The 24,973-nt window shown below is 35.0% G+C and overlaps 1 protein-coding gene and 1 pseudogene across 1 annotated transcript in view; both read left to right on the top strand.

Annotated features, from left to right (window-relative positions):
• LOC145673894 (magnesium-dependent phosphatase 1-like) overlaps positions 1 to 24,973 on the top strand; it is a 58,320-nt gene that overhangs the window by 16,112 nt on the left and 17,235 nt on the right. The window contains exons 2-3 of the mRNA XM_081743695.1: positions 6,075 to 6,135; positions 23,511 to 23,729. Coding sequence (XP_081599821.1) covers positions 6,075 to 6,135; positions 23,511 to 23,729 — 280 coding nt within the window. The remainder of the gene's footprint in view (positions 1 to 6,074; positions 6,136 to 23,510; positions 23,730 to 24,973) is intronic.
• Positions 12,133 to 13,116, top strand: LOC145674610 (tubulin alpha-2/alpha-4 chain-like; annotated as a pseudogene).

The following is a 24,973-nucleotide window of genomic DNA, read 5'->3' as shown; positions in this document are numbered from 1 at the left end:
CCAGGTATGACTCTCTGTGTTCTATATGATTTGACGGATGATGATTTTGTATCTGCAGAAGAAAAACTACATTTCTTGAATCAGCTATAAAAGTTGGTGCTAGTCCTGTTAAGAAACGATCTTTAGTGACGTCAAGTCGTAAGCCGTATGTATCAATAAAGCACAGAAAATTACTGAAGCTGTGGATGAGTATCACCAAATCAAGACTGACCAAACTCTTCAAAGCAAGATTTCATCTTCAGAAGAAAATGAACCAAGAGAAGGTTGTGCAACTTGTCGGGAATTTATATCAAACATCTATCCAGGTGTAAAATTGGCTGAATCCTACAATGAAAAGGTGCATACTCTAACAATTATCCCTGTATCCCTTTCAACCATATTCCATCTGCAATAAAATATATAGTGAACAAAACAATAAACGTGGTCTGCAAAAGGGAATTGTTTTGAAAACTAAATCCTTACTATGATCATCCTGTAAATGAAGCACATGTTCAAATTGCACAGTCATTTTATCTGGAAGATAAATGGGACTGTTCTCGCCAGAGCACCACAAAAAAGAGACTATCACTATAACAGTTGTAGGATCAAAACCAGTGAGATGCGAAAAGTTACATGATCTGTAGTATTAAAGAAACTTTCGACATATATAAGAAGGAACATTCACTATTGCACATTGAAAGATCAAAATTTCGTGCCCTGAGACCTAAGTGGTGGTTTCACAGCTACCTAGAGATGTTTGGTTATGTGTAAATTGTGCCAATTTTGAACTTTGCGTGGTAACTTTGAAGAACTAACTTGAAGGCATGACATATGGCATCTTGGTGGTACGTGTGTGTGGCCACTCGTGCTTGAGAAGTTTATATCTGAAAACAGTATGGTTCATATAGAGGGTGTCTCAAAAGTCCCCTGAAATAGGGTAACTCATTTTATTATCAGAGTCACAACAAGATGTAAGAGGAAAAATCGTCTCCAAATATGTTGTTTCCAATCTAAAGTGAAGGATTTTTTTTTTTTTTTTTTTTTTTTTTTTAATCGGACAAATCGTTTGGGCTCTATACTCTTTATGTGCCCAATGTTAAATGAAAATGCAATGTTACCTTTTATTTGGACCCACAACATAAGTGAATGAGATTACTGTCTTTTACGCTAACGTGGCGATGGCCAGCCCCTATTTCAAACGTGCCCGCATTCACTTTATGTTGTGGATCCAGGTAAATGGCAACGTTGCATTTTCATTTAACATTGTGTTGTAACTGTGATGATAACAGAGTTACCCTATGTCAGATGAGTTTTGAGACACCCTGTATGTCCCCCCATGCAACATACACTGTACTTGGATATTATATATACATACATACATTCAACGTAAGAAGCAGGAGCTTGGCTTAAAGCCTTACCTTCGTTCCCTCTACGCCTTCATCTCAGTAATGAAAGTTTTCGAATAGCAGCCGCGTTACAGGTGGGAGCAAATATTTGTGAACCTCATAAATGCCAGACATGTAAGAATCCAATAAATGAGAAAGGACTGCATGGACTCTCTTGCATAAAAAGTACAGGCAGACATCCCCGACACTCAAGTGTCAATGACATTATAATGAGAGCAGTCATTTCATCAGGTATAACGGCAATGAAAGAGCCAAATGGATCTAGTAGAACTGATGGTAAAAGACTAAATGGGATGACCTTAATACCTTGGAAGAGAGGCAAATCATTGATTTTGGATTTTAGAGGCACAGACACTTTTGCCCCTTCCAACCTTCCTTTCTCCTCACTTCAAACGGGCAATGTAGCCAGTAGAAAAGAAGTACCAATTTGTAACCATTTTCATTGAATCCAGTGAATCGTGGGACAAAGAAGGCCTCAACTTTATAAAGGAAGTAGGTAAACGCATCACCCATTTATCCTCTGATGATAGAGCAAGCACCTTCCTAATTCAAAGAATAAGTATGGCAGTACTAAGGGGTAATGTAGCCTCTATATTTGGAACCATACCACCAGGTAAAGAGCTAGACGAGATTTTCGTGCTTTAAATTGTTTTTTTATTGTTTGGAAAATACGGACATTATGTGAATATAACTATGGATTAATATTAGAAATTTTGTAACAATGATTAAATTACCGTGTTAATGATTTTTTCCTGATTCATAATAATTTCGTATAAAACTTTTGTTGAGAAGTAATAATCCCAGTCAAATATGGAAGTGCGATTAATTTTCCGTCAGTCAGTGATATTGCGTGATCATCTATAATTATTAATATATTTGTATATAAAAAAAAAAACTCTACATTCAATAAGATCTCTAAATTGCTATCTACTAGGTCGACTATACTTTATTGTACTAGTAAAGCTAAAGTTATGTGGTAAATCTTAAGTGGTGGAACAACGAACAAAAAGTGATTTTGATTAAGTGAAAGTTGGGGACGAATTTATTAAAAACCCTGAACTGATTGCAGATGTCTTCAGCAATTATTTTCTAAATAGCGTACAGTTACCTATCACCACACAAGCGAATCACGATAACTTGATGAAACTCTTAATATGCTCACATACGTTCTTTCTAATTCAATGGCAGTAGAAGAATGATGGAAAATACTGAATAAGTTTGTCAAATTCAGAATCTTCAAGTATTGGGGAAGATCCGGTGACTGTTATTAAATTTTGCATTCGTTTTATTGTAGATCATTTCTGTTATTTAGTAAACCTATCTCTTGAAATAGGATATTTTCCATCAATGTTTAAAATGAAAAGAAAAAAAAAATCTCTCCAGTATGCATGATATAAGTAATTATCGCCCGGTCTCAGTTCCCTCTACGTTCCCTCTAAATTTTTTGAATATGTGATGAAGTCACGACTCTGCATTTTTTGAAGTCGTGTAATTTACTATCACCATCACAACATGGCTTCCAAAGTAAGAAAGAAAAAAAAATGAAATCTTGAAGTTTAACGTCCCATGGTTATGCCAGTTAGGCTAAAGGAGACGATGATGATGAGAGATGAGTGAAATGGTGGAATGAAGAAAGTGAGAGGAAACGGGAGAACCCCGAGAAAATCCACGAGCACGGTGTTTGTCCACCACAAAGCCCACACGGCGCGAGCTGGGATCGAACCAGGGGCCCCAAGCACCGGAGGATGAACGCTCTACCACTGAGCCACCGCGCCCCCCAAGTAAGAAAGTATTGAAACAGCATTGTTTGATTTCATATTTAATATAGCTTTTGAATTAGAAAAGCAGTAAGATGTTGTTAGCCTATTCATCAACTATCCAAAGCTTTTGATCATGCTTTTCTTTTGAGCAAGTTGTATCCTTATGGTACTCGAGGTGTAGCTCAAAACTGGTTTCTTTCTTATTTATGGAGTAAAAAATTTGTTCTTCTTTATCAAGATTAATCAGAGGTGTTCCCCAAGGTTCCATTTTGGTTCCTATTTTTTTCTGCTATATCTAAATGATTTGTTAGAGTGTATGTCTCCAGCAAAATGTATTCTACACGCTGATGACATCAGTATGATTGTATCAGGAAAATCAATAGAAGAAGTTGAGAAGAAATTGCCATTTTACCGACAAATTGGTAAATTGATTAACAGCGAACAGTTTAATTATAAATCATGATAAATCGATTCTCTTCCATTTTCATTTTCCAGGGCAAACGCGTATATCACCTAGAATAAAAATATCTTCTCATTCCCTCCAACATTCTTGCAGGGCAATGCTTTTAGGTATGACCGTAAGTGACGATTTTTCATGGTCTGCTCGCATCTCCACTTTAAACAGGAAGCCAAGTAGCGTGTGTTTTGCCTTATATAAACTTCAAGGTGTGGTGTCGAGAGAAGTACTTAGAACTTAACAAAAATGTTCATAATCATAATACAAGACAAGGCAGTGACATATTAGTGGTGCATCAAAAATATGCTAATACAAGCAAAACTGTGTAAACTTCCTCTGTGCTTAAAAGAATATGACTAATATTGCCGTTTTTCGTAAGAAGCTATTTAACCTACTTGCTGTAAAGTGCTGATATGTTCTATTTTATGGTTTTATATTTTAGTAAGATGCATAATTGCAATAGTATCTATACTTTCTGCTACCTGATAATATTTTGTATGTATTTTAGTGACACTCGCGTTTTGTAAGCTAATGGAAGAGGCAAATAGGTTAAATGAAATGATCTAATTCCATGTGAGCGAACGCTGTTTAATATGTACCAAGTACTAGATTATAATTGTGGAGTGGATATTATTATTATTATTACTGTCCCTTTGTGTTAAATATGTAGCGAAATATCATTGTAATTCATATTGATAGTTCAAGCTAGCACAAAAAAAATATATATATATATATTCGTGGTGGATACAGAATTCTCACATCATTGGCTACACAATTAACTTTTGTCCCAAGCCCCGCAAATCGGGAGAATGTCCCTGTGAATAGGCATAATCAAGGAACGGCAGACAAAAAACGGAACTGTTATTGAGTACCTCTAAAAGAAGGATATGACCCCCCAAAAATCCATCTTGATATGTGTTAATCGTTCAGGAACAGTCTAACTTCTCATACTACTGTGAAAAATTGAGTTGCAGATTTCCAAGAGTGTCAGGCGTTCATTATTCATGAACTTCGCTCCTGTTCAGCTTCAACAACACTGACTCAGAGAAACATGAATGTCATCCATGACATGGTGTTGGAGAATCGAAGACCTTTGATGTGTTACAGAAACTATTGGCATTTCGTATAACGCGATTGTAGTTTCTTTTAGTAGACTGAAGAGAAATAAGAAGTAGTGGTAATGCAGTGGTAAATTATTGGTGTCCGGAACAAAAGGTCCCTGTTTCGAGACCCACCGCTGGTAGTGTGTTTTCATTGAACAATATTCCCATTATTTTTAAATTTTGAAATAGATCCCACCAGTATAAACTCTTATGTGAGATACTTCTGAAAGTTGAATTAATGCGGAGACTATCCGAAACAACAATGTGACTTCATCAAGTCTGTCTAGAATCACGTAATTCACTTTATGCGATACGTTCGCAAACTAACACCGGCATTTCTCAATATAATAAGAGTCATTCATAGCCAGTAATAGACATTCAATATTTTCGGTATAGCCAGTAATAGACATTCAGTATGAAAACCGAATTTATAAAATTCATCACTTTGAGACTCTAAACGAAGAATTTTATTGAGATATTCGAAGTAAGCTTCGAATGGGGAAAAAAAAAATGAAATGAAATTTTTTAGTTTTACGTCCCAAGGTTATGCCGGTTAGGCTAAAGGAGACGGTAATGATGAGAGATGAATGAAATGGTGGAATGAAGGAAGTGGGAGAACCCCGAGAAACCTTTGCACACGGTGTTTGTCCACCACAAAGTTTACTTGGCGGGAGTATGAATATGGCGTCCACAAACGAAGTTTTAGAGGGCGTTTAGAGGTTAATTTGCATTTTAATTGTTCTGTGCTCTGTGGTTGAGTGTCTTTACAAATGACCACATAATAATGGTAACAGTTCATGCTGATCTACTGTATAAAGTAGAAGAAGTAACTTTATAAACAGGAAGAGCAGAGATTACGTAATTAGCAAATATTGTCAATTATCTCATTTAACATTTTTGCATGAAGAAGTTACGGAAAGTTTAGAGTGTAGTGCTATATTTCCGAGCTGCTTCTCATTTCTCGAAATTTACAGTTTCCCTTGATTACCCCATTTTCCTTCTGGTCCCTTGAAAAGTTTAAAATTGAGCTAACACTTTATTTAAATTCGAAGTATGAAGTTAAGTTGAAATTTACTTGTACTTATTTAAGGATATTAGAATTTCGTCCTTATCCCGCCTTATTCTTAGCATTCCCTTGATTTGTCCGCATTTATTTTGACTACTGTACAACTTTTCATTGATAGACGTAGTAATCTTCTTGAAGGAAGGCGAGAAACTGGTAGGGAACTCACTTCTAGTCCTCCGGTATACACTGATTGTTCTTTCTTCAACTGAATATTACGAATACTTTTTAGTGACTAGTTAATAATATGTTTAATTCATTCCAAAATGGTGCAATGTAAAATTTGTGACTTTTTTGTTTTTTCAGACTACACGCTATGGCCTTTTTGGGTTGATACACATTTCGATCCGCCATTCAGAAAGGACAAGTAAGTTGAATTAAAATGAAATAATGAAAATGATTTTATATATATATATAATTTCAGGAACTTTTTAAAATTTATTTTTGTGTTTAAATTCTTTTTTTAAAAAAGTCCTACAAATGTGATGGAAAAACAACATAAGTTAGGTATATATGGCAGTAAAGATATATTTTATTTATCTGTTTGTTGAGAGTTTTTTATTTTTATTTATTTATTTATTTTACTTCTTGTGTATGTATATAATTGCTAGAGTTAGGAGTTTTCACGTTAAAACTTGCCGAAGTTGGTGTTGGAACAAAGAAAGAAAAAATAATTTTCAGATTTCTACGAGAGCGTAAGAAGACTCAAAAGATGGAATCTCCTTTCACAGTGTGAAACTACAGTCGATTTCCAAACTATGGGAATTCAATACTGAAACTTAAAGTAGTACATCTGTAACTACTGGCTGCAATAGATGAATAGAGTCAAAGATAGAACCTTTTCCTCGGACACTCAATTCTTACCAAAAATCTAGTACTCACTATGGCTTACTGACTTTGTTCTATGGCGATAAATGTTGAAACTGAAAATCGTTAATTTGAACCACTTCCGTATTCAATAGATGGTTAAGGGAGGAGATGAAACCTACTTTTAGGAAGCTGAATCTATTACAGAGAAGCTACATCTGATATCTCGTACGATTTTTGCTCTACGGAAATTAGTATTGAAATCGGAAGCAGTAATAAATTTCAACCACTTCTCATTTTGGTAGAGTGTTGCAGGTTGTGATGGTATGGGGTACACTTGAGAGTCTGAATCGATTACAGAAAACCGCTTGTCGCTATCTTTACCATTTTTTTTATGATGACAGATGTTGAAACAGAAAATGGTCAATTTCAACCGCTTTCGGATTCAATAAATAGTTAAGGGAGGAGATAGAACCCACTCTTGAAAACTGAATTGATTGAGAAAAACTGCATCACGGCATCTCTTAGCATTTTTCTTCTACAGATATCAGTAGTGAAAATGGAAGTAGTAGTAATTTCAACCACTTCCGGTTGTGTTAGAGTGTTGTACGATGTGATATGTTCTCGTGAGACACTGAAACCGTTTTCCTCTATGTAATACAATTTTTGTTCTATGGCAATAAATGTTGAAACCGAAAAGGGTTAATTTGAACTACTCCAGGTTTAAATAAAGCTTTAAGGGAGGAGGTAGAACCTATTCTTGGGACGCAGAATCGATTGCAGAAAATTGCATCTCGATATCTTACATTTCTTGCTGTATGGAAATCAGTATTAAAACTGGAAGTAATATTAAAATTAATCCATATCCGGTTTTGGTAAAGTGCTCGGGACGATTATGTTACGCTGCCTTGAGATGCTGACTCGTTTGCAAAAATACCGCTTCTCAGTATATGTTAATGTTTTTGTTTTATGGCGATAAGTGTTGAAACTGGATATGACTAATTTGAACCATTTCCCGTTTGAATAGAGAGTTAACGAAGGACGTGGAACCTATACGTGGGACGCTGAATCGATTGTAAGAAATCGCATCTCGATATCTCTTATCGTTCTTGGCTCTGATATCTGTCGACAGACGGACGGACGGACGGACAAAGCCGTTGCATAAGACTTCCGACACTTATGCATTGCATAATATGGAAGTCTAAAAGGGATAAAAGTCCAAAATTAAATGTAATAGGATGAAAATGAAAATTAAACGTTTTAGTTTACTGGAACTTTTCTAAATAGTTGGAAACAGTATTTTAATGAATACTAAATATCCATGAGAAAATGGCTGACACTAATTAGTGGAATTGGTCGCAGGGTGGTTACTTTAAATTTGACTTATCTCCGTAATTATTCGTTTCCGAGCAATATGATACCAAACTTATTATTCGATGTTACAAACTAAAGACGCTATAGTATCACAATCATAAAAAATAAACTTCGGAGGGTTGTAGAACAGTAATAACACAAGTGACATGGACAGGGCAATTCTCATCCGAAGTGCCGTAGTGTTGAATACTATGGTTAGGGTAAGTTAAAGATGATGGAAATATTCAGTTTTTTCAGATAAGTATCATCTAGTTATGTGGATTGTTTTCAATAAACATAAAAATCCGGAGATGTGGGAACCTTGGTCAAAATTTGTTTGCTGTTTCAAATGACGTATTTGTGGGAACCTTTTAAAACAATCGTAGACAGTCTGTCCTTTTTAATGCTTACAAATCTAGAGAGTATACAGCATCCTCGGGAATTCCTCAGTGTTAAAACTTAGGACAATTGTTATTTCTCGTGTTTATCAATGACTTAACTAACTTCATTCCTGACCATGAAAAGTTGCTATATGCGTATTATCTGAAAATATATGCTAAAATCAATTATCTGAACTACATAAAGCTGCAGCAAATTCTAGATCATATTAGTAACTGGTGTTCTTCTAATGAACTTGGAGTCAATGCAAGCAAGTGCAGAGTGTTATCATTCAATAGGAGCAAATCACCTTGCCACTTTATGTAATTAATAAATATATAGTAAATAGGCATGATTAAGTTAAGGATCTTGGTATCACGTTTGATGCTGAGATAAGGTTTGACAGTCTCATTGTAAATATAACAAGTGAAGCAATCAAGCTATTAGGATTCGTAATTAGAACAGGAAAAGAATTTAAGAACTGTCCAAGATTAAAGAAATTGTACAATGCATATGTTCGCTCAAAGTTAGAGTATGCGTCTATTATTTGAAATCCGTCTCAATTAAAAAATCGTAAACAATTAGAAAGAATATAGGCAAAATTTTTGAAATTTCTAACCTACAAAGAAACTCACATTTATCCTACTTACGACAACTATAAAATCATTCTTGAGAATTTTCATCTTCCGATACTAGGGCAAAGATGTCATGTAGTTGATTTATTATTCATTCAGAAAGTAACTCAAAATATTTTGGACTGTCCTGACATTGAACTTTCATGCTCATTCATTAAAAACACATTAAAAAAACTGGTGTCTATTAGTGTAAAAAGAAATCAAGAACTAATATAAAGAAGAAATGACCAATTGGAGAATAGCAGCTTTGTATAATAGAATGTGTTTAAATAACAATGAATTGGATATATGTGATATGTCGTATAAAAAATTTAAAAATGCCATTATGAATATGTAATTATGTGATTCTCAACACTATAATTGAGCTATAGCCTGTTTTGTTGACAATAAATAAATAAATAAATTATTAGCTTTGTTTACTTCTACGATATTAAAATACTAGTTTTTGGTAGGTGTGATTGCAACGTGTTCTCGAAATTCCATAATTTTGAGCTTCGCACGGGAAGAATAATGTTTATGCAAAATAGTTGAAATTAATGAAGTGAGTACAATAAATAACGACGAGTGGCGTTGACCCTGTCAATTCCCAGGAGCTGATATGCACGTTCTTGACTATCTTGGCCTTAAATTTCATCGGGAAGGTCACACATCTCGTTAGCGATCCCGAAGAATATTGGTAAGACATTAATCTAGGTTATATACTATTTTCTTGTTTCTAACTTAAGCAAATCCCCCACATATGGCACTTCGTTAATAAATAAAGGGAAATTTCAAATAGTGTATAAATCCTGGAATCCCTATTCTGTTAGTACCTTCGTACAACGAAAGAAGAGAAGGAAGTACAGTGATCGGGGGAAAAAGTCAAATTCGAGATATCAACGAATTTACACGTTCCATGTCACATAGATATTAAAAAGATTTTTTTGTACATCTCTCCGTGTCCGTTTGTCCTGATATACACTCACCTAGAGGCCATACTATTGAACGTATACCAACCAAATTTTAAACTTAAGATTTTCCTCTGATTCTTCAGGGGAGAGTTTCGAATTTTCTTCCTACCCCTAAACTTAAGGATAGTTGACTGAAGGGTGAAAATCATAAATTGTGATTTTCTCGAAAACGGCTCTAGTGATCTCATAAATTAGCTTTCCAATAACTCCATACTGAAATATAAGTCATTTTTCTGGGGGGGGGGGAGGGAATCGAGAAGAGGTCGTTGGCTCCTAAGGGTGAATTTTTCCTGACAACTTTAATGATCATTAATATTTCATTAATAAACTGATAATACATCATAATTCATTTCCGAAAAGTATACGATGGATAGTTTATACTTGGATGTGATTTTTGGGTACGTTTTTCTCAAAAACGACTCAGGCAATTTTGTTCCTACTTCGTAAATAAATATTTCATTAATAACTCCAGAATGTTACGTAAATTACTTCTTACGAAACAATTCAAAAGGGGTAGTTTATCCTTGGGGGTGAATTTCTTTTCAGATTTTTTTTTTTTTTTTTTTTTAAGTGACTCAGGAGATTTTGTTCATTTTCATAAAGAAATATTTCGTTAATATTCCTATAGTGTTGCATAAATCGCTTCCATGAGAATATTCAAAGGGGGAAGTTTTCTCTTAGGGGTGAGTTTTTTGAATTTTGTAAAATACGACTCATGAAATTTTGTGAAATATTTTTTAAAACTAATATTTCATTAATAACACTAAGATATGGCATAAGTTATTTCTTATGGAAAAATCTGCAAGGGATATTTTACTTTTGGTGCGAGTTTTCTTGGAGCAAAGATTTCTGAAAACGCCTTATAATTTTGTTCGTATTTCACGAGAAAATATTGCGCTAATAACTCGAGTATGACATGATTAATTTAAGAAATTGGAGCGAGAAAGTTTAGTACGATTGTCCTTATCTTTTATTTTCAGTTAGGATTTTATCAACCGAATTTCACACCTCCAACTTAAGCAGATCCTCAGCACTTTGTCAATAAAAAAAAAAGGAATATTAGGATGTGCCAAAATTTACCTCAATTTTTCCTCTTAAGATCGGAATTTTCGGAAACGCTGAAATATGTTTTCCCTTACGTTTGTTAAAGAGTTTTTAAACCTTAATTCACAGTCCAACTTAAGCGAATCCTTACATTGGACTCAATAACGAAAAGGAAATTTGGATATTATAGAATCTATCCAAATTTTTCCTCTTAGGAGCAGAATTTCCGAAAACTCCTAACCATGTGTAACAGGGTTTATATATCGAATTTCTCAACTCTAACTTAAGCAAATTCTCGCATTCTGCACTGTGAATAAATAAAAAGAAATTTCTTATAGAATGTCCTCTCTTTCCTCCGTAGAAGAGGAATTTTCAAACTACTGCGAAACACGTATTCTCTTATTTTTAGTTACGAGTTTATCACAGAATTTCACACTTCCGACTTAAGCGAATCCTCATATTGGGCAAATTGGATATTATGGAGTTGGACACAGTTTCCCTTCTTAAAAGTGGAATTTTCAGAAACGCTGAAATATGTTTCCCCTTATTTTTATATTAGTTTATGTACCGAATTTTACATCTCCGACTTTAAGGGAATTCCACATTCGGCATCTTGTGAATAAATAAAGGGAAGTTTTTATATTTAAAAAAAAGTTCCACTTTTCCCTTTAGGAACAAAATTTACGTTCCAACTTAAGTGAATTCTTATATTCGGCACTTTGTGAATAAATAAAGGAAATTCTAACATGATTGTAACTCCCCTATTTCTTTCCCTTACAAGCAAAATTTTCAGAAACATTGAAATAAGCGTTTCCTTATTTTTAATTAAAAATCTATATAACGACTTTCAGATCTCAAATTTAAGCGAATCCTTACATCCCTCACTTTCTGATTTAACAAAAGGAACTTTATTTTTGAAAAAATAAAAAGGTTAGAATTTATTTGTTGGGTTAAAAATATCGTTAGATTACACTACCACAATGCGTGAACGCAGGGGTGCCCACAAGGGGGGGGGGGCTATGACGCAAACTGCGTCATTGAAATATTTGGCGGGGTTAAAAATCTATATAAATATGTTTGAGGGGGTGTAAAAATTAATCGAAAAGATTTTTTTTTCATGGAAGAACACCTACGGATAGACAATTGAGGGGGGGTGCGTCATGGACATGAGGGGGGGTGGGCACCACTGGTGAATGTATTTGAATTCATCTTCGTCAAGCTGGTGTCCAGTTGGGAAACACCTGCTGGAGGCTAATATTGTTTGGAACATGAAATTCAACCTAATGGACAAATGCCTTCTGACAAAGTTCTTGGCAATGGAGATGACAGCCTTAACACCTTCTTCAGTGAGACAGGTGCTGGTAAACACGTTCGTAGAGTAGTGATGGTAGACAGGGAGCCAACTGTTGTTGAAGTTCGAACAGGATCCTACAGAATGTAGTTTCACTCTGAACAACTGAATCTGGTAAAATAATTATGCCAGAAGTTATTATTACACAATAGGCAAAGTAATAGTTGATATGGTACTGGATAGAATCCATAAACTTGCTGATCAGTGCACTGAGTTTCAAGGATTTCTCATTTTCCACTTTCTTGGAGGGGGAATAGGTTCAGAGTTCAGTTCATTATTAATTGAGGAGTTTGATGCAGTAAGGGTGTAAGTCTGAAATATGCATTTGGAGAAAAACGATGTTGAAAATTTAAGTACTGTTTTTTTCTTACATAAAACAATGTAATATGCAGCATTTTATTCCGATATTGATTTGAAATTTGGACAGGAGACTAAACAAGCATGGTAAAAGCCACTTATGCCTTTGATGCAAAAGGGCGTAAACTCGCTTACGCCCTTATTACATCAAACTCCTCAATTGAAAGATTATCTGTTGATTACCCCAAAAGAAGCAAACTGGGATTTCCCATTCATCCAGCTCCGCAGATCTCAACATGTGTTGTAGAGCCATACAACTTCAGTCTTATTACGCACATCACTTTAGAACGTTCAGACTGCGCTTTAATGGTAGAAACGAAGCAAGTTATGATGTTTGCAGACAAAATCTGGACATAGAAAGACCAACATATGCAAATTTGAACACGTTAATTAGTCAAGTCGTGTCATCGATAACTGCCTCTCTCCGATTCGATTGTTCAGGAATTTCTTTGCTAGTTTTTAATTATCTCTAATAATTCTCCGATCTCGTACCATTCCTTACACTTTGACATTAGTTCTTCGTTCCACCTAGTAAATGTTCTTCATTCTTATATCCACAATTGAAAAATATTTTTTCATCATTCACGTTTCTGCTCCTATGTTCGAACTTTCTCGTAACATATTAAGCAAAGCACAAAAAATATTTTTATTTTCCTTATTATATTAACCTGGTATATTAACTCCTTATTGACGGTAAATGGATATGCCTAGGGCTTGTCAAACTTGCTCTTCTAACGAGGATAAGTGGAAGAGAGAGTGCAATTTCTGTAACATGTTTCGTAATATATAAAATGACATTAACGTTCTCTGTTTCCATATTACGGGAAAACGTTGAACTGTTTAAAGTGAAGTTTACAACATAGTGGTTTGTATGAGATGGGAATTTATAGTTTCATTTTCTATTCAAGTAAGCTTCCTAAGAGAAAGAAAGCGGCTTAAGTATCTTCCATAAATCTATTCTTTTCCTGGGATAAACAGGGACTTTAGCAGTCTATATGTGTTATTTTCTGTAGAAGAATATATATTATAGACGAAGAGAATTGTAATTTTTTAAAGGCACTTTATGTGCTCTCAGTTACTATGTTGCATATCCATAATATGTGTTCTAATTTTCTGACAAGCATACGAATATATTGCTTGTCAATTAAATGCTATATGTATTTAGAAGTCCATACTGGTGTTCGGTGCAAAATCTTTGAAAATAAAGGTTATACGGATATAGAATGAAGGTGAAATATGTTGATATACAACGTCGTAATTAAACATCTGTTCAAATGTTTAGGTTGGATTAGGAAAATATTCTTTAACAAAATTTTCTGGTGACTGACAATGTAACAATGGGAAAAATATATTTATAGCTTCTTTGTTCTTGTAATACACAAGTGTAGTTCTGTCGCACAGTTTTATTTTATTGTTTCATTATTTTGTGTACTCTACCTCCCTTGTATATCCTTTACATTTTGTATAGTTCACCATATTGCTTTTCTTTTTTCTTGCTGTTATAAGTGCTAATGACATTTTAATGGAAACACTGCTAGGTGGCTAATTTTCTTGTTTTTTGAGTGTTCCTCACTGCAGATATTTCATATTCAGAATTACAAGTAAGTGAATGATTTTAAAACAAATGTTACTCGTTGTTGAACACACCAGAAAAACAAAGAAAAAAACTCCACAAGGAATCGAACCTAGATCTAAATTTTGAAAGCAAGATCGCTAATCACTTATCCACGAGGAATAGTGAAAATCTGCCGGTAATTAAATATAATAATGTTTAGAAGTACGTGGAAGTCACAAGTCCCAATTAAAGTCAAATTAGAGAAAACATGGATGTAACTGGCCAGCTCTGAAAAGAGTTTTTAGGTTTAGCTAGGAAATTATTCAGTTTTATTCAAGATTAATATCTTGTGTAGTCCCCATTAGCATCTATAAGGGCTCTTAATTTCCTTGGTAAAGAGTTAACTAAGCAGACAACATATCGCTGTCCCTGTGCAACTTCTTCCCACACATCAAGAACTAGCCTCCATAAATTGTCAGCTCTCCTTGGTGGATTATCAGACCAATTGTCTTCCATAAATTTTCCATCAGATTCACGTCAAATGCTCTAGGAACCCAGTTGACTATTTCAATATTGGGTTCCTGTTGAAACCAGGCTTGAGCCAAATAGGAATCGTGAACTGAGCTATGATCATCTTGAACTTCTAAATGCCGTCTTGAAATACATTTCTTATAACTACGAGCAACCCATATTGCAAAATATGCAGATAATTCTGGCTATTCAATCCACCTTCTATGTAGTGTAACTCATCTACTGCATCCTTACATAACCACCCCAGCAGGGAAGAGTGACATGCTCCATTCTATGTATGCGAAGCATGTACTGCTGATCATATCGTTTCATTATAGGTCTATAAACAAGTCTTGGGCCAACACTCTATGATGTAAATATCTTCTTGTGTGTAAACATTACTCTATCCCAGTTATGATTAATATTTGCCTCAGCAGATGCGAGCCGGTCGATTTCATTTATGTCTTGTCTACTGCTCCTTACGTACAGCTAGATAGACCTGAAGACCAGCATCTTTGAGACATCGTCGAGCAGTACGAAATGAACCAGGAAAACGATATGCTAACACTATTTATCGAGAAGTCAGGAAAGGATTTAGATTTTTGGGCTTTAGGCATCTATGACCATTTAGCCCGTCACGAATGACGTCCCTCGGTGAGCACACTATCCGGGGAAAGGGAAGGAAAGAAGCGGGCTGGGACCTATAAGTTAGGTACCACCCCAGCATTTGCCTGGTGTGATTGAGGAAAACCTCATTTAGAGTGACTGGCCTGAAAAAGCGTTTTATACTTTTTCGACCGAGTGCCCCCATCGGTAATCGAACCGAAGGCGAGAACGTTAGCGACTACGCTACGCGGGGCCACTAAGTCATGAAAGGGTTTTGACGGCTGACATTAATCAAAGCCTTATCTTGGTCCTGGATAGAGATCCTTTGAGGGCCGGTGCCGCTTTTTGGAGCCACGTTACTTGTATCCTTCTTCCATCAAGTGTATGCTGTAGCATAGGGAACACCAAATTGTTCACCAGCTTCAGCTACACTCATCGTATTCAACTAGAGTAGTGAAGTGCCCACTTTTTCTATGGTGTTTGGGTTTCCGACTAGTAAACAATGCAAAAAGATGATTTTCTTACTAACTTTGTATTCGTAGTGAATCTTCTGCTAGTAATTTTCCTTCAGGGCATAAAGCAGGGCTATCGAACTCGGAGATAATTAGGACTGAATGCCTCATGGCTCTGGTTAAAAGCATTTATTTCATTGCTATCTTATCGTAGATTCCGGAAACTACAAAGCAGATATTTGCAATTATTATATTATAATCTATTTTGTGTGTGTCTCCTGAAAGAGTTTAAATGTATTCGCATATACATATGCAACGTTCCGGGTGGTAAGGGCGAACTCAACTCGGGTCTGTTTTGCTTCCGAGCAACGATAGAAGATAAGAAACTTAATGTTTCTATAAGATTTCCCATGGAAAAGATTTCAAGTTTTCTTCCTACTACCAGAAATAAGGATAGATTATTGAAAGGTGAAAATTAAAAAAAAAAAAAAAAGTTTAATTTCTTCAAAACAACTCGATTTTGTTTATTTCATATTTCAAATAAGTATTTCATTAATAGACCTATACGTGTTGCAAGTCATTTTACTGGGGAAAGTTCAGAAGAGGTAACTTATTCTTATGAATTAGTTATTTCTGGACGATTTTCTGAAACGACGATTTAGTTCATCCTTAAAAAGGTAAACGTTTCATTAATAACCTGACAATATTTATAAGTTGTTTGTCCTTAAAAGATCTATAAGGCGTAGTTTATTCTTTTGAGGATCCTTTTCACACTATTTTCTTAGAAATGACTCAGGTGAATTTATATTCACGTTTCATAAATAAATATTTCCTTAATAACCTTACAATATGGAATAAGTTATTTCCCATGATAAGATCCACAAGGGAGGTCTTTGGTCTTGAGGTAAATCCATTTTAGACGATTATTTCAAAAATGTTTTCGGAAAACTACGGTCGAAGAAAACTCACTCTGACAAGCAAACTACCCCTTGTGAACTCTTCATGAGGAATGAATTAATGCTGTTTGTTAGGGCTATTAATGAAATATTTGTTTGAGAAATATCAACGATGTCGTATTTGAGGAAATTATTAAAAACAAGAAACAAAATAACCCTAAAAGTAAACTACCCCTTTTGGATTTTCGTGACGAATGACTTAACACGCATTGTAGAGTTATTAATGAAACATTCAATGATGAAATACACAGTATGTCGGAAAAATAACGAAACTTTTTAAATTAAACCAAACGCATTAGGTATTTTACCAATTGTAGTTCTTTTTACTCAAAATATTTCCCTTCCCCGTCAATACACCGCTGGGCACGTTCAACCAATGGTAGCGTAAAGTTTTTAATGCCCTTTTTCGGAATCGCCTCAATGACCCTCGTCACCGCAGACTGGACGTGTGTAACATTGTCATAAAATGTTACTTTCATGGACAATTTTAATTTTGAGAATAGGAAATAAAAATAAAAATAGGGTGATAAATCAGGCAAACACCTAGGTTGTGGAAGCACACAGATTTGTCTTTTATCCAAAAAATCACGAACTGCAACTGTTCTGTGAACAAATCGAGTACAGACTTTCCATCTCTTTAAATCCTTTGTCAAAATTTCATGAATCATGTCTTTCTTCGTATTTAATTTCTCTGCCATCCATCTCACAGTCGAATTCGCATCGTGGGCGATCATTTCACGCACTTGTTCAATCAACTCATCACGATTTTTGTTTTTCGGTCTGACTGGCTTTGGGTCGTCTTTCAAGGACTCCCGATCGTCCCAGAATCGCGTATACTACTCGAACATACGTGTACAAGATAAGCACTGATCATTATCCACTTGTTTGATCATTTCCAATGTTTATATAAATGCTTTACCTAGCTTGAAACAAATGGTTCTTTGCTCCATCGTGTTTTTGTGACGAGGTGACAACATATAGTACACTCACTTTTCTTGCTATAACTTGACACTCCGTTAATCGGTCCTAATGCTTGTGATCTCGTATTGTTGAACAGATATTTAGCTTTCCGATGGTATGTTGTTTCAATAAATGGAACTAGTGGTTATCTGTAGAGAAAAATGTTCAGTTACTTTTCCGACATACTGTGCATAAACGCAATCAGCAGAGTCGTTCTTGAAATCGTCGAAGGAACTCACATCTAAGACTATATTAGCCCTTGTGGATTTTTTCGGAACAAATGAGTTAAGCCGTATTGTCAAGTTATTATTGAAACATTTATTTATGGTGTATGAGCAAAATCAACTGAGTCAAGTTTAGTGTTGTAAAAAAACGGTTTTTTTTCTGTGAAGTTTTTTTTTCAATAAAAAACATCGTTCTTTTTCATGTTTTTTTTTCAAAAGTCTGTTTTTTTTCTGGTAACTATTATTTATTGATTTATGTTTCAGATTATTGAAATAATCAACAGAACTTGAGTCGAAGCCCTCGTAACTTACAAATCGTTTGTTTCTTTGAACCTATACGATCAAAATTGTGTGATTATTCTTTTCGGCCCCATGTCAGTTTTAGCGTATTCCTACATTTCCAGTTAGTGACTTATTACCCAAAAACTATTCATTCGATTGATATGGTTAAGGCCTTGTTTTTAATAAAATGGATGTGGCTATTTTTTGGTGTAAGTTGCATTGCAGTGTCGCCAACGGGTGGGAAATTATTGAGGGAAATGTAGGGGTGAAAATTTGCAAAAAATTCCCTAACCGAATTTCAAAAATTTTTTGTATCTAGCACCACTGCTGCTATAGGGGTTCAAGTCAAATAAACAAATCTTTGGTGTGTTAACAAGGTACAGTAAAATCCTGAAGTCGCTGGCTTCCATTCAAAGAGGGAAAGAAAAAAATTATGTCATACACATGAAATTTTGACACTTTTTACGCCTCAGAAGCAAAAATCAAAAATATGCCGGGGTACTGCTTCTCTAATTATCCTATTGAAACTTTTTGTGGTACGTTCTGTAAGGAAAAGAGGAAGCTTTCAGGTAGTGGTGCGTTTGTTTCAATGCAGCCAGTAAGAACGTAATAATAGAGGGGAAAAGGGAAATTTTCCGAATTTTCACCTAATAGCGAGAATGAATTGTTTTGGCTGGAAACGCTGCCATCAGACAGACGAAAACTATCTGAAAATAAACCGTAGTACTCCAAGAGTATATTCTATAAGTATCATGGCGATGTATAACAAAGTAAGCATGAAATTAAAAAAAAAAAAATTCATTCTACCTCAGAAATTCACCGTTTTCTTACCATTTCCAGAACATGGTTTATTATAAACCTCAACTGTACTTCCCCTAATTATTCTAGTGAAACTTTTTATGTTGCGCTGTGTAGGCTAAGGATGAGGCTGTTAGACACTGGTACGTTTGTTCGAATGTAGCCAACAAGAAGGAAATAATAGAAATAAAAAAAGGGATTTTTCCCAAAATTTGCCCCTAAAATCTAGAATTAAATTTTTTTGGAGTTAGCAACACTACTATCAGACACACACAAACTATCTTAAAATAAGCTTTGGTATTACTCTAATATATCGTACAAGTATTGTGACGATATCTAATAAAGTAAGCATGTCAATAAAAAATATCTCATTCTACCTTTAAAAAAAATCACAGTTATCTTTCCAATTAGAGAACAAGGTCCACTAAAAACCTCAACTGTACTTCTCCTAATTATCCTATAGAAACTTTCTATAATGCGTTGTGTAGAGCAAAGACGAGACTTCCAGATACTGGTACATTTGTTCCGATATAGCCAACAAGAGGGAAATAATAGAGACAAAACATATAATTTTTCCAAAATTTCCCCCTAAAATCTGGAATTCAAATTTTCTGTAGCTGGCAACACTGCTACCAGACAGACGCAAACTACCTTAAATTAAACATTGGTACACCACTAATATATCCTACAAGTATTATGGCGATATTTAAGGAACAAAGCTTCTAATTACCAAAAATATATTACGGTAAACAGAAAAGTAAGGAAAAACTAGAAAAATCAAGGGCTAGAACCTAAATACGAATTTTACGTGTGCCCCCTAATTACCCCATTGTAACGACCTGTACTTTTGTTTGTTAAGTAAGGACAAATGTTCGATTGGCGTAAATTGACTTGCACTCGGACGTATAGGTACGGATTTATAAACAAAAATTTCTAATTTTTTGCCCAAATATAAGAGAATTTTAATTTCCCTAATTAGTAACACTGCGCGCAGGCCCACCTAATTGATGTCAACAGTTAGGTATCCATCCGAGGTATCTACATGGCAAGTCTTAAGGATGTCTTTCTACAACGAAGGAAGCTACAGGAAAAAAAAGTAAAGCAAATTCGAAATTAGAAAATTCTCGAATTTTTGACTGAGGTGAAATTTGAGAAGGAAATTCGACACCAGAAGAAAAAGAAATTAATATTATAAACTATAGTCCAACCACATTTTTCAAGAATAATATCCCGATATCTTAATTAGTGTCCACACTGAAGCGGATTAAACAAGTGACACACCTGTGTGTGCCACTTTGGCCACCTGGGCCACCGAGTACACATTTGATTACATTTTTATGACTATTAACTTGTGTTGTTGTTGTAGTTATAGTCTCGACCAATAATAATATCGTTGTAAACAATAACTTTATAAGGAAAATTGTCTCTTCTTTTTACATCTTAGTTCCAACACTGTTGGTGAGAAATATATGGGTGTTTCAAAATAAATTTTGGGGTTTTAAGTCCTCGTAGTACTTATTACATTTTACGTACAATTATAAGCAATGCATCAAGTAAAAGAGCACCTCAAACAGTCTTTGCTACAGGTGTTCAATGTGAAATTCATTCGTCACACGGCACATATCTAGTCGATAGGCGAGAAAGGCCCATAACCGAGCGAAGTAGCTCAAGTGGTAGAGCGTTGGCTTCGCATTCGGGAGGTCGCGGGTTCGATCCCCGCTGCCGACCATCCTGATTGGGGTTTTCCAGGGTTTCCCTCAATCCTACTAAAACAGGCCCTGGCCGATACCATTGTTGTGGTTATTGTTATATATCCAGTATAAAATGGCCTCAGAGCTGTATCTGGTAATTGTTATATAAATAAATAAACTTTCCGCCATATGACACAAAACACATTCAATTTAGGAGAGTTTCGTTTCAATTGTACCATCTCCTGAGGATTTGCTGACGGCCAGATGCAAACATTATGAGTGTTCACACTAGCTCTTAGGTGAAAAGTCGATTTATCACTGAAGACGACACGATCCAGAAAATCTTCATTGTTATGCAGGAATATTTCACTTGCGAAATTGGCACGTAAACCGTAGTCTGTAGACTTTAGACCTGTAGGAACTGCAAACAATAAAGACGTAGTTGCAAGCGTCTCCTTAATATTCTTCACACAGACGGTTGCACTGTACAGGTTCAGTCTTTATTAAAACACAAAAAGCTTTCTGTTCTCTAGTCTCCATCTTTGCTACTTGCTCCATCTAACGGCAGACAGAAAAAACAATGCATGTACATGTGTGCGTACAGAACTGTTTGAGTTGGTCTTTCATTTTATATAATATTTATAATTGTAATTTAATTGTAATAGATACTACAAAGTTTAAAAACCCTAATAGTAATTTTGAAACACCCTGCATTACTTCAAATTGAGTCATCCTATATTCATGTCTTTTATATACATATCATCAGGGCCGGTCCTAGTCAATTTGTCGCCTCGTGCAATGGCATAATTTGCCGCCTCCCCCTTTCTCCAGAAAGAACAAATCTTAAAAGTCATGATTTTAAGTATGCTACTCCAGCATGAACAACAAAGGTGAGGGTAAGTGCAGTCGCACTCAGAAAGGCTCAAATACTTACTAAAAATGCAATTCCGTTGTGTCTGTTTTTTTCTTTAAATGTTAATCTATTATGATAGTAAAAGATAAAGCAAACACACCTGCAGAGGAAAGATGGTAATCCTTTTTATAGAATTCACTACCGAGCTTCAATCTCAATGTATCAGTTTGCAATTCCAGTGCAACTAGCTCTTTTATCTTTATTTCTTGATTTTTCTTCTACATCTTCTAACATTTCTTTTTTAAAAAAACTTGTTTCTATCTTCAATGATAAGGAACTTGCTTCTGACAAAAACAAGACTAGTTGTCATATCAAAACTGTGATAACTTACTAAATGGAACAGATATTCACTACTATTCGAGAATTGAATTCTTGCCTTTGGCAACAATCAAGCAATTTGTGCTCGGATTTATTCGACCATTTGCTTTAGCATTGTTCATGTGGCCTTAAACTAATGCAATCTAAACATAATTTATGAATGTAGTATTCAAATAGAAGATCAGCTTAGTAAATGTAACTACCATCATCATGAAGTATGTTTCCAACAAGAAATATTTAATTTAAATAATATACTTATGACAGGTTTTGCCGGACCATCCAAGCTTGCCGTTCCACGCAAATGCACGTGTTGCATATATACAGTGGCGTATTTAGGGGGGCTTCCGGGCTTAAGCCCCCCCCGAAATCTTAGTTACTATAGTAAAGTATATGAAATATCTTGCAGAATTTTCACATTTTCAGGCAAAGCCCCCCCCCCCCCCGAAAGTTAGCAAAGCCCCTCCCGAAACAAAATCGTAAATACGCCACTGTATATATGGTAGAGCCGGCTCTGCATATCATATATATATAGTCGACAAATTATTTATATATGACATTTAGAAAAATACTATTAGGCAAATTTGTATTACTTTTACCTTTAGACAAGTTATTGGAATTTTATACTGTTCGTGACATTATTTTCGTACTTATTAAAGGCCTGCTTTCACGAAAAAACAAAATTTCATTTCTACTTTTATTTCTTATTTGATATTGATGAAAACTGCTGAAACCCGAATTGTTAATAGTTATGGTATTCATGTAAATTGTAAAATATTTGTAGCGTATCAGTATCTAGCGTTTAATTTATGTTGTATTTTACGGTGATTACACTTACATAAAAATATTTCATACTTAAATAGACGTAAGATGCATTACAAATGACTATTTGAAAAAAAAACGAAATTTAGAAAAAAAACGAGAGGCAATGTTTTTTTTTCTAAAAAAAAACGTACATTTCTGAAAAAATACGAACCGTTTTTTTTCTATTTACAACACTAGTCAAGTTTGTGAAAATCGTTCAAAAAGAACTAACCTCGAAGAGTAAACTGCACGCAAAAGAGAAATGACTTACACGAGAGAACCGTTAAGAATTAATTTTTAAGAAGGTAGTATTTTCTAATTTTGACTCTTTAGTAAATTACCCTTATTTTTGGTGGTAGGAAGGAAATTCGAAAATCTTATCTCCTGTCGTCACTCGAAAATAGCAGAAATGACCCGATGTTGAGTTCGCCCTTACTACCGGAGCGCCTCATATGTTATGTAGTATTTATAAACTTTGGCAAAATCTGAGAGAACAGTAATTGGCCTATCATAGGGATGTTTTGGGTAACCGTAGTGAGCAAGTAATATAATCTCTCAGAGTCTTAGGCGAGTCGTGAATCTTGCCGAGGCAGAATTTCTTTGTATACAGTCTAACTGGCTTCAAGTTGAACGTCTATTAAAATAAGCTATATTATTGATAGTGAGTGATTTGTAGACTACTTTTTTTGCTATTTCATTGGTGTATGTAACTCATTCAGTACTATTTTAGCTGTGAATCTGTTAAACTTTGCTTGACCGAAACTATAATTTCAATTCAAAAGTCAATACGCTTTTTTACAGGAATGGACAAGTAGTTGACAGAATAGGTCAAACTGTAAGACCATACAAAGAAGTTCCAGAAGTTCTTCAGAAGCTTAAAAGTGAAGGGTACATTCTAGCAGTTGCCTCAAGGACAGGGGAAATCGAAGGAGCAAATCAACTTTTAGATTTATGGAACTGGAAGAAGCACTTTTCACATTTACAGATCTTCCCTGGATGCAAAGTAGAACATTTTAATCGGTAAGGATAAAAACGTTGTTAGAGTGTAAATATTAATTGCTTGGCTATTGAAAATTCTTAGAAATTAAATTTTACGAGGATCGGAGATATAATAGTGGAAAATATTTAATTGAATCGTTTATTTTAGAAAGGACACAAGTGAGATTTTTCAAATTTTTCAGTAGACAAAAAACAAGTCTTTAAATTGAAGACAGTTCGCTTGGTTTCAAGTCTTCCTATGCCATCTTGTGAGACATAACAAAATACATTTTACACACGAGTTTGAGATTTTTGATATGAAATGGGTGGTTTCTGTGGCTGTTTGTGTGTCGTGAATGTATGCCCTTTCTAAGCTGAAAACAGAAAAAACTGAGAGAAACCAGTGGACATGGTACAAAATTGGACACAATTCATTTTTAAGGAATGCGCTAATGAAGGATAAGTGTACAAAATTATGATAAACATGAAACCAGATGAGAATGTTCCGAGGACATTGCCAGAGTTAAAACGAACTTAACACTGTATGACCTATTGTTAACCTGAAGCAACGTAATACGTCATCCCCCTCATTCAGCGTAGCGCCATTCGAATCGTAACGGCTTGTTGTTACTGGAAGTTAACAAACAGCCTTCATGATTTGGAGCGCCTGTAGTGGACTTTATTCGAAGCATAGTGGCTTGACACGAGATGCAAGATTGTGTTCTGTGTATTCATGCGCTTCTGTAGATTGTGTGTATTCAAATGTAATTAAACGGGATTTTTTGAAGAGAAAATCATTACGTAAATATATTTTGGACAGATAAATACCTCTGGAACATATAGGTATTCTTGTTTTAAAACTACAATAAATAGCTTGTAGGGAAATCGTAATATTTATTATGTTGCCTCAAAGCAACATTAGGTAATTGCGGGTCAGATGGGTAGACCTGCCTGATCTTCTACTATAGGTGCAGAAATTCTTCATAAAACGTGATTCTCTGGACGATCGTGTGACATTTTAGAAGACTCAAAGATGCAAAATTGTTTTCACGTTGCTTCCAAGGAAAGATTACAATTTTGAAGCTGCGTTTTCTTTTCGTGTATATAATGCATTGAAAGACTTACCCAACTTTCACTGGTGGACTAATACACTCTCAGTTATGAAAACGTTATGTATTTATTTTGTTGTCCTATTATATCAAACTCATATTTATAGTAAATTATTGTTCACAGGTTAAATATGGATCCGTTCCTATTTTATGGGAAAAGAAATTCAGAAGTCTCAA

Source organism: Thermobia domestica, chromosome 17 (assembly GCF_964235325.1).
Source record: "Thermobia domestica chromosome 17, izTheDome1.hap1.1, whole genome shotgun sequence".
Lineage (NCBI taxonomy): Eukaryota > Metazoa > Arthropoda > Insecta > Zygentoma > Lepismatidae > Thermobia > Thermobia domestica.
The sequence above is the reverse complement of the archived record's forward strand: the minus strand, read 5'-3'. Positions and strand labels throughout refer to the sequence as shown.